The sequence below is a fragment of the Haliaeetus leucocephalus genome, unplaced genomic scaffold (genome assembly GCF_000737465.1).
Source record: "Haliaeetus leucocephalus isolate CR32 unplaced genomic scaffold, Haliaeetus_leucocephalus-4.0 Scaffold536, whole genome shotgun sequence".
Taxonomy (NCBI): Eukaryota; Metazoa; Chordata; class Aves; order Accipitriformes; family Accipitridae; genus Haliaeetus; species Haliaeetus leucocephalus.
Window position 1 is genome coordinate 7,640,896 of NW_010972972.1, and position 11,044 is coordinate 7,651,939.

General features: G+C 48.9%; 2 protein-coding genes across 2 annotated transcripts; both read right to left on the bottom strand.

Annotated features, from left to right (window-relative positions):
* Positions 1–1,900: 1,900 nt before the first annotated feature.
* LOC104837578 (olfactory receptor 52B2-like) lies at positions 1,901–2,857 on the bottom strand. Its single transcript, XM_010576786.1, has one exon. It carries the CDS (start codon positions 2,855–2,857, stop codon positions 1,901–1,903), a length of 957 nt encoding a protein of 318 aa, XP_010575088.1.
* Positions 2,858–9,365: 6,508 nt separating this feature from the next.
* Positions 9,366–10,340, bottom strand: LOC104837579 (olfactory receptor 52B2-like). Its single transcript, XM_010576787.1, has one exon. It carries the CDS (start codon positions 10,338–10,340, stop codon positions 9,366–9,368), a length of 975 nt encoding a protein of 324 aa, XP_010575089.1.
* Between the last annotated feature and the right edge of the window lie 704 nt (positions 10,341–11,044).

Here is an 11,044-nt window from a genome sequence, read left to right on the forward strand (position 1 = left end):
CTGCTGTCTGTGCAGGAAGCCTATCCTACCTAGAGAGGCATTAGAAATACCCCTGCCTGCAACCCCTCCTGCCAGCCTCACTGCTGGAGAGCTGAAGCTTTCAAGGTGTTAAGGAGGAGGTGCTTCAGCCCAAGTGGCAAACCCGAAGGCTGTGCTTGTGGGCCAACGCTGCTCAAAGATGAAGCTCCTCATGGTGCAGGTCTTGCCACTGCGGTGTAGATGCTGTTGCCTACTGCTCTTCCCTGAACGAACTCTCAGCCGTTATTGCTGCTGAGCAGAGTTGGATCAAAGTGCTGGTTTCTCCAGATTTTCTCCCCCTTGTCTTACCCCTCTCATTATTGCAGCAGTGGAGAGGTGTTTCACGGGGACTGAGCAGTGCTGGTGTGTGCTGGGGGAAGGAGCAGGACCTGTCCTGGAAGACAGCATGTCTCTAACTTCCCCTGGTCCCTCCCCATCCCACTGACAGCAGCAGGCACTGAGGTTTCCTCCCAGCTCACCATAAGTTTTCAAAAATGTGGACCTTGGGACTGGGTGAAGTAATTGAGAATAAGCTGAGGGGAACATGGACCTGCATTGCCCACCATCACCCCTGCACAGCTACAGGAACACACTGGGACCCTCACATTGGCCCATTGGCCAAGCATCAGCCAAAGTGCCCCCACCAAAACGCTCCTTCCCTCAGATGCCTGAGCTTCTCTGGAGCCACCTCCGCTGGGACTGCAGCCCCCTTCTCTGATACAGCCTGTACCCCTCCTCCTTAGGAGTATGACACTGCATTCACCTCTATTAAATTAGCTGTCTTTGCCTCATCTAAAAACCTTATTAGCAATGATTTTATACTTACTTCTACACAACTGATAATGATCATATATAGCATCAGACCCAGCGTCCAATCAGTCCCTGCTGGATGTCCCCAGAAATGTACGGAAAACTAGCTCTCAGTGGGCAGCTCTCACTGAAATAAGACTTTGCAGTTAGCCAAACTCCATTAACATCTGCTTTACTTATTATTTATTTGTTTGTTTGTTTGTTTGTTATAATGATGTATATATCACAATATTCTGAAAATAAAAAAATACTCACAGTTGTATTCAGCCTTCGGGTAACTTTATCACCCAAATGTGGAAGTCATCAGAAAATGAAATGACATGAGTCTTCAGAAGATAACACCAAAAATAAGTACTGACTGTCATTAATTACATTCTTGCCCTTTTTACACTTTATTGATCAAGTCTCATATTCACTTTTCCATTATTTTATTTGGAGCTAATGTCAAACTAAGCAGTTTCAAATTTCTTCAATAATCCCATTTCTCCTTTTTAATATTAGCACATATCAGAAAGGGTTTCTTTTTTTCTGTTTTCTTTTTTTTTTTCCACTAGTTTTGCTAAGCCTGGAGATACCTGAGGATGACTTGCAGGCCTGGTGGCTCTTCCACAGGCTCTTCTGGACCCCCCAGCCACACATTATCCAGACCTGCTGATTTCCACTTGCCTGAGTCCTGTTCCCAAAGGCTATGGACAGGATGAATCTGCAGTTGAAAATGTGAATGGAAATATTCACAGGCAAAATCTGAATTGAAACGTGCACCACAATATAAAGAAGTTTGAGGTGCATTGGAGACTTTGGGGTTGCCCGAGCTGTCTATAAAATTCAGCAAAATTTAGTCAGCAGGCGTGCACCAGAACTACCGGTACATCTGGGAACCTGTCCAGCCCCTCTGCAACAGAGCTATGGGTTGGATGTTGAAGTCTGCTGAACACACTTATCTTGAAAACATTCCCATCTGGTCCACATTTGCCAGGTCCCCACTGTCTTTCATTCATTTCCCTCTTTTCAAAGCTTCATTTCACCCCTCTCACTGGTAGACCAGCCCGGTTGCCCATTCCCACCTGCCCGGCTATGCCCTGCTGCCTAAGCCCCCCAGCCTGAGCAGGTGAGCCACGTGCTCCCAGATCTGCCTTGTTCTCACCCCATAGATGATGGGGTTGAGCATGGGCGGCACCACGACGTAGAGGTTGGCCAAGGAGATGAGGACATGTTGAGGAACGCGTTGGCCAAACCGGTGCGCTAGGAAGGAGAAGAATGCCGGTGTGTAAAACATGGCGATGACACAGAGGTGGGAGCCGCAGGTGTGCAGAGTCTTGGGGGAGGCACGTGGGGATGGCAGCCCCCAGAGACACCTGAAGATCAGCGCGTAGGAGACGATGATCAAGAGGGTGTCCAAGCCAGCTGAAAGGAAGCCAGCAGCTACCCCGTACCAGATGTTGACAGAGATGTCAGCACAGACCAGGCGGGCCACACCAATGTGCTCGCAGTAGGTGTGGGGCATGACGTTGTGCCCACAGTAGGGCAGCCGCTTGAGGAGGAAGATGGGGGGAAACATGATGCAGAAACTCCTGATTAAAGCCACCACACCAACCTTGCCCACAACAGAGCGCGTCAGGATGGTCATGTATCGGAGGGGGTCACAAATGGCGATGTACCGATCAAAGGCCATCGCCAGTAAAACAGCTGACTCTGCCACAAAAACGAAATAGATGGAGAACATCTGTGCCAGGCAGCCACTGAAAGAGATTTGGGTAGACAGAGACCAGAGGACGCTGAGGGTTTTGGGCACGGTGGCAGTGGACAACAGCAGGTCGCACACTGCCAACATGCACAGGAAGATGTACATGGGCTCATGGAGGCTGCGCTCCTTCACGATGGTGAGCAGGAGGACCGAGTTCCCGAGCAGGGCCGCAGAGTACATCATGCAGACTGGGATGGAGATCCAGGTGTGAGACTTCTCCATCCCAGGTATCCCCACCAAGATGAAGAATGCAGGGTGGGAACCTGAGACGTTGGGTGTTGACATGGCTTGATGCAACACTTCATGTCGTTCGTCGCTTGCAGGAGCTGTGTAATGGTAGGAAGGTAGGTAGGAAGAAAGGCTCTAAGAGCAGCTGAACTATAACCGGGATACAAAGGGGAACTGAACTCATGATTAGCATTGCTCAAGGCACAGACACTTAAACTTCTGAACCGTGTTTTATCTGGAAGTGTTAAATATTGTGCAATTTACTCCATCAGGGTTCCTCACCACTATTCAGGTTCCTACGTACTGGCTAGGTACTGTTATTTCTGCCATCTGAGTCTCTGAAGCAAGGAGTCTTCTGCCTGCAACTGCCTGCAGCTGCTGGGAACTAGAGCAAAATATACAGGAGACTTCACTCTTGAAACAGTGATCGCATAAATGCTTCTCTGGGTGACATACTTGGATGTGACCACCATTTATGCTGCAATTGAGAAATCTCTAGGGTTGGAAATATATTATGGAAAATTCTCTACTCTCCCATGACTGCCACAAAGGAGGCATGTCCATTGCTCATCCTGCTCTGGGACACCCCGCTTTAGTGACTCAGAGCTGTTTGAAAGCTACCTACGAAATCAGGACACAAGGAGCTTGGTTCAGCCCTATTCTCCTTGGGATTTTGCCTGTCTGTATCTGCTCCTGTGAAAGGTCTGTCTCTGCAGCTGTGTGTGAGCTCACTCCACCAAGAGCAAGGCGAGCAAAAGGCAGGGGAGAGCCCCTTTCATCCCAAAAGCTCTGCTTCATAAGAGAGCCCCAGACAGTAGTGTCTGATCACCCAGGTATCTGGAGAAATTCTTTTGTCAGAGATGCAAAGAGACAAAATTAAAAGCCACCAGCAGCAGGGCATTATCAAAATGTCCAGGGTCTAAAAGGGGATTTACAAGTGTCATGGGGACTAACCAGCTGTGGGTCCGGAGCTGCCACCTTATGCACTATGTCCATGGAGCACAAACCAGGGATCTGAGCTGCTGCTGGATTGCCAGGTGCTATTGATCCAGTACAAAATAAATAATGAAACCCCCTGAACTCCCTGGCACTGGGGACTACTGTTTTAGAGAATATGGAAAATTTACAGGCAAACTGCTGTACTAGCTCCTACCTAGTCTTCAAGTATTAGAGGAACACAAGTCCATTCTCACTCCAAGTGAAATCCTTTTGCATCCAGTGTGTCTGGCAGAACTGAGCAGGAGGAGCATGCTACTTCCATCCCCTTGAGGAACGCATTGCCCAGTGCCCTCCCTGCCACACTTATGCAGGGAGTTTGGGATAATGCAGCCAGAACCACTGCCAGGAAATGTTTACATATCTCTGGCAATGGTATCACACAATAAATCCTGCATGGACCCCTGCCATCCCCCATCTCTCTAATCCATCTCTACTCCATCTCCAGTTGAAACAACAGTGCCTCGACCCAGCCAAATCACCCACCTTCTGTGCCAGCAATGGGATCCATCTCGGGCAGAGCCTGAGCCTGGGGTGTTTATAGTGCATCCGGAGAGTGCCCTGGGGCACCGCAGGGCACGGATGGTCCTGCTCATATCCTGACGCAGGTGGCGAAGAGCACCAGGGACACCACCAGTACATTTTCCCCAGGTATTTCCTACAACTGTGCTAATTGGGTGGGGACTGCACAAGCCCTGCAGACTTTCAGGTTGTCCCTGAAGCAACCTCAGTGAATCCTCACCACCCCATCACTCATCACCACCCCAACCACAGTAACTTCTGCAAAATTCATTGCCTGGTCCTGGATCCCAAAGGGGTTCCCAGGGCTATGCATGAGCCAGCCTGGGGCAAGCAGGGACCTGTCAATCAGGTATGAGTTTTACCCTCATCCTTGTCCTAGACCGAAAGTGCTTTGGGACCAGGACCTGTTTTAGCTTTTTGTGAACCATGATGGAGAGGAATTTGGGAGCTCTGACATAGACATCAGCAGATATTCCTGTTATAAACCTTTTAGCTGATTTTGTCCTCATTTCTGATTTTAGAAGAGAGCAGTGAATTTATTGGACTACTGTTCCTCCTCTAGAAAGCTGCAGACACCCTGAGCAGACTGTGTAGTGGGGTCAGGGCAACAGCAATCAGCAGCTTCCTGACTGCCACAACCCTTCGGGGGAGCTGTCAGGGACCTCTGGGACCAACAGGGACCTCTAATACATGAGAGCAAACCAGTCAACTAATAACTGCATCCTGGCTGCCGAGTTACCATCTCATTTTAGCCAGGACAGCTTACAGTAATGTGCTATTTATTATCTGCCTGTATGTGTAGTGGGGATTTTTATTAATTAACTAACATTTGCTAAGACATTATGATAATGGAGGTGAGATGAAGTAAAATCATTAAGCTTTGCTACTCTAATTTATTACTCACAGAGCTCTGCAGATGAAGAACAATTAATAAAGCACAATTGTTCATAAACAGCAATAAAAATGAATGGAAATGTACTTTAACTTGGAACAGTCAAGGCTTTGTTCATGATGAAAGCTGTGCTTGTCTCTGTCTATTGAGCAAAGCATTCAAATACAGCTGAAGAGCATTTTCCTTTAAAGCATATGCTTAGAGCTTGACTCAGCACAAACCTGAAGCATGATCTCCACTTCAGGTGCGGGCTTGACCGCTTCTCAGTGCACGTAAGCATGAAAAGGCTGTGTCCTGGTTTCAGCTGGGATGTAGTTAGCTGTCTTCCTAGTAGCTGGTACAGTGCTATGTTTTGAGTTCAGTATGTGAAGAATGTTGATAACCCTGATGTTTTCAGTTGTTGCTCAGTAGTGTTTAGACTACAGTCAAGGATTTTTCAGCTTCTCATGCCCAGCCAGGGCACCTGACCCAAACTGGCCAACAGTGTATTCCATACCATGTGACGTCCCATCTAGTTTAGGAGCTGGGAAGTGGGGGGGGGCAGGGATTTTGCCGCTTGGGGACTGGCTGGGTGTCGGTCGGCGGGTGGTGAGCAGTTGCCCTGTGCATCATTTGTACATTTCAATCCTTTTATTACTACTGTTGTCATTTTATTAGTGTTATCATTATCATTATTAGTCTCTTCTTTTCTGTTCTATTAAATCGTTCTTATCTCAACCCAGGAGTTTTACTTCTTTTCCTGATTTTCTCCCCCATCCCACTGGATGGGGGGGGAGTGAGTGAGCGGCTGCGTGGTGCTTAGTTGCTGGCTGGGGTTAAACCACGACAGCCTGACCATGCATTCACTGAAGACAAAGGAGTGTTTCTTACAGTAACTCCATTGACTTCCACTTATCTCCCAAAGTTTTTGAGATTTCATTTACTTTTTGCATGTGCTACATGGATGCCATGAAAAAACTTCAGTCAAAATCCCTTCCTCCTCCCCAGGAAAGTGCCCCTGCAATCCAAACATGCTTACAAATAGCCTACCACATCAACTGAGCTAAAAAAGAATAGGTCTTTCAAGAATGGAAAATTAAATACAAAGTGCAGAAGTTCTGGTTTCACATCTCGTGTGAGTTATTAAGCTAACATTTTAACCACGTTAGAAATATAAATCTTCACAATCAGCTGGCTAATATCCCATTATGCATGCCCCTTTGGACATGAATTGCTAAGCTAGTGATTCATTGACCCAGGGACATTTGCCTGTGCAGTTTGCTCCCTGACCTGGCCGCCACATCAATGCAAGGAGCAGAATGGCGCAAGGGCTGTGAGTTTAAAACTGCCTCCTTAGTTGTATAAAACTGTTCTTGGAAACCCAGAGTAGAAGGCTCCATGAAATGCAGTCATCTGGTACGATGACACACAGCCCATCCCAACCAAGCCAGCTGCTAAAATGCCAGTGAAAATGTGGATTCCGGCAGGAATGCATTGCCCCTGAGAGAGGATCCCCTGCGTGCTGAGGACCACTCACTGGAGTAACACCACCCCAAGCAAAGTGCCAGCGAGGGAGTGCAGTAACGTAGCATCTAGGCCAGCCCTGTCCTGTTAGTGCCGTTCCCTACCTATTTTCCGTTAGTTATACTTGGTTTGGAAGCAATTTGGAGGCAGGTGTTTGGCATTTGTGCAGCACCTGCCCAGGGAGATCTACCTCCCACTAGCTCCACGATGAAGATGATGATGGCACAAGACTCCTGCGCATTTATAAAAGAGTTCCTTCTCAGGACCCTGCTCAGATTCATGCCACCTCTGAGCACACACACCGTTTTAGCTGCACTGCTGTTGTGCTCAGAGCTAAGCGTGCGCTCTGAGTTCATTGCTGAGGAGAGGCCAGAGAGGGGAAGCAGTGAAGAAGGTGGCAGAAATAACCGTGTGAGTTAAAGTGTGTAACAGAGTGTGTAAGCAATATTGTTCTTTAATATTGACAAATTTAGATGGCAGCTCAATTGTTACTAAAGCTGGCCAAAAGGCTTTCAGAAGAAAACTCTTCAGCAGAGGGCTGCTTTCTCACAAGTTCTTGTTTTCAGGTAGGAAGGCAGGGCTGAAGGAGACCTTCTGAATCAGCAAACAAGTCTCTTGCAGTCACGAGCTGTCTCGCATCTCACCCGTACCTCCAAATCTGCTGTAACCCCTGTGACAGCTGCTGTGCAGCTACTCCAGGTCCTCCATGCCCTAAAGACCTTAAAGCATCTTTTTCTGCCTAAATGCATTCATGTGCTGCCTATAACAACTTGCTCTCCTGACACATTTTCTTTCTCACAGCTCCGTCTCATATCAGAAATCATGCGGACTGCTTTGTGTCAATACCCTTTCTTTTGCAAAGAAAGCCAACACAAACACAAATGTTTTGAGGACATTAAAAAAATCCAACAATATGAGCAGCTTTTGTAACAAGGTCTGTTATCTTCACTGTTAAGCAAACAGCCTTTAATGAACAGACTTTCATTTCCCCTGTGCCTGTCACAGAGTTCCCACCTTTGATGAAATCGGAAAAAAAAAAAACCACCCAAAGAAAAAAATAAATCTGTTGAAAGAGTTAAGAACTTCTGGGGGTTTTTTTATCTGAAATCATTAATCTCTTTCTTTCCATTTTCTTTTGAAGTTGTAGCAGCGTTACCAGGATGACTGGAGCAGAGCAGGGTTTTGGTTGCTCTATCAGTGTCATCTCCTGCGTCATTCAGCTGTGGACAAGCCTGGTCCCAGAGAGCACTTGTTGCTCCTGCTCTCAGTCAGGGACATTGGGCTTGATCAGCTGCAACCTGAGCCCTCAGCAACCTGCTAGCTCCTATCCCTGATGCAGGCACAACATTTCGTGGAGCCCAGAGCTGGGGAGAGCCATTCCCTGGCATCTTGAGGGTCACCAGCCCCTCCAAAGGAGGCACCTCTGAGGTCCAGGCATGTGGCAGTGGTTGCCTTCGAGGTGGCTTTCCCACCATGGGCAGGTCTGAAATGGCTTTGCAGCACAGTGAGGCTGTGGGCTTGGCAAATGCCCTCTGCCCTCTTGGTCAGGGAAAAAAGGATGTTCTGCAGAAATGGCTGGATGATCTGCTCCATCTTGTCACTATGGGCATGAACACACCAGACCTTTCATCAGGTCTCACAGCTGACACAGGGTCAGAGCATCCCAGCTCCTGACATTGTTGTGAGAGCTGGACTGCAGAGCATGAGCCTTCAGAAAGGACTCCCTAATCGCTGCAGTCAAAAGACTCTGGTTTCTGCCTGGATGAGAGAGTTGTACTGGCCAGACCCAAGGAAGCCCCTGAGCTCAGGAGGGGACCAAAAACTGCCCAGAGCCCCGTGCCCCAGAATGGTGTGTAAGAGAGAAGTGCAGCTGCCAGTGGGTATGATGCAGAGAGGAGAAGCAAGCATTTGTCTCAGCATCCCACCCAGTAAAACATGAAGGAAAGCATGAAGGAAAGGTCTCTGGGCTCTGATGCATTCCCTCCTCTTCCTCATCCCGGAGTTCCTTCCCACGGTGGAAAGGAAATTGCTGCCACAGCTTTGAAAGATACTGGTGGTTTAATGCTTAACAACCCCTGGGAGCCACCAGAGCCAGAGGAGTTCATGGAGGGGCAGCAGTGGGACCTCTGCAACCCTGCATGTTGACCAAGCCAGGGCTGTGCAGGGAGCAGGCTCAGCTGCTCCCACAACCATGCTGCCCAACCTCCCTGGAGGAAACCCCGAGACCTGCTGCAGCCGTCTCTGCCCTCTGGGGCCCTGAGCAAGCACCAAGAGCATTGCCCACTCAGAGCCAACAACAACTCACACTGCAATTTTTGCATTGGGTTTCAGAAGCCTTGGCATTTAACAGCTGAGCCAGAATGGCCATCAAGACTCTGCTGTCAGGACGAGACGACAGACAGGTCCCATCTGAGCGTGCACTGCCTGCCAAGTCAATGCTATGCTAGATAGACCATTCAGGGGAAGAATCTCTAGGAGAAACTGGTAGCAATGAAGGCGCTGATGACCCAAGCCCACATTTCCAGAAATCCCACCACCCTCAGCTTCTCCTGAACCTCTTGGGCAAACCTGTTCTTCCGGGGCGAAAAGTGCTGCAGCGCTCGGTGCTGCTTTCCAGATCCTGTCCCATGTCCCCCATCCCTCCGGCAGCACTCAGCATCTGCTCCCCAAGCCGGGGCAGGGGCACTCCCCCGCGGGGCACAAGAGGCGGAGGACACGCTCCCGGATCTGCCTTGTCCTCACCCCGTACACGATGGGGTTGAGCATTGGTGGGACCACGACGTAGAGGTTGGCCAGGAGGATGTGAACGTGACTTGGGATGTGGTGGCCAAACCGGTGCGTGAGAAAGGAGAAAAAGGCGGGCACGTAGAACATGAGGATCACACAGAGGTGAGAGCCGCAGGTGCTCAGGGTTTTGAGACGAGCCTCCGGGGATGGAAGCCGAAAGACCGTCCTGAGGATCAGAGTGTAAGAGACAGCGATGAGCACAACGTCCAGGCCAGAGGAGAGAAGAGCTGTTGTCAGCCCGTACCAGACATTGGCTTTTATGTCAGCGCAGGCCAAGCGGGCAATGCCCATGTGCTCACAGTAGGTGTGGGGCATGACATTGTGTCCGCAGTACGGCAGCCGCTTCAGGAGGAAGATGGGTGGGAACATGATGCAGAACCCCCGGACAACGGCAGTCACAGCTATTTTCCCAATCACCGAAGGGTTTAAGGTTGAAGAGTACCGCAGTGGGTCACAGACGGCCACATACCGGTCAAACGCCATCGCCACCAGAACGGACGATTCCACGATGAAGCTGAAATGGGTGAAGAACATCTGTGTAATGCAGGCATCAAAGGAAATTTCCCTGGCACTGAACCAGAAGATCGCCAGCATTTTGGGCACTGTTGTGGTTGAAAGCATGAGGTCAGCAACAGCCAGCATGGCAAGGAAGAGGTACATGGGCTCATGGAGGCTCCGGTCCGTGATGATGACAAAGAGGAGGACAGAGTTGCCAAACACCGCAGTGATGTACATCAAACAGAAGGGGACGGAGATCCAGATGTGGGACTCCTCCATGCCTGGGATGCCCGTCAGGACGAAGGTGATAGGATCGAAGCTGCTTTCATTGAGCTCATACATGATGCTTCAGTCCTCAGTGTCAGCCTGACTATGCTCTGTGCAAGAAAGAGAAGGGATAAACAATGCCTGGGGAGTCTGGTGTTAGCCCATGACCACCTACAAATGTGTACAAATTGGTGCATACGATGTCCTATTTGCAACTGCCTTCCAACCTGAGCCATTTCTGAAGGCCGAGGGGTTGACTCGCTGTGTTTTGCTGTACAAGAAATCTATTCATTCTTTCCTATCAACCCTACAAACTGTGTCTGTAAGAAAAACATCTTCTCTGTCCCTCCATTTGCACCACAAAACAGGCCAGGTCCTTTTCTATCTCCACTTTACCCACTGTCAGAGAAAGGCTTGTAAAAGTCATAATTACTTGCCTTGTCACTGACGGCAGGCTATATATCTGTGTGCACCTGGAAAGTTGTGTGTCTTTGTTAGGACTGTGTGTTTCTTCAGGGAGATGAAGTAACACAATGTCTCACGCTGTTACTGAGCAGTGACCAGTTCATTTCTGAGAGTTCCTTGTACAAATATTAAGATAGGAATAAAAACTGTACCAGTACCAACACTGATAAATATCTTGGATGTGGCTGACATTCAACTCAACCTCTGAAGGTTGTGACCACCCCTGAAACTTCTGCTGGACATGTTACTCCCTGTATTTCCACCTGTATAAACATGTTCACCTGTTTGCAAACACCGCAAAGTGCTTTTTGTGC

Bases quoted from the DNA above. Each gene is read 5' to 3' on its own strand.
- LOC104837579 (XM_010576787.1), bottom strand. From the start codon at position 10,340: ATGTATGAGCTCAATGAAAGCAGCTTCGATCCTATCACCTTCGTCCTG.
- LOC104837578 (XM_010576786.1), bottom strand. From the start codon at position 2,857: ATGTCAACACCCAACGTCTCAGGTTCCCACCCTGCATTCTTCATCTTG.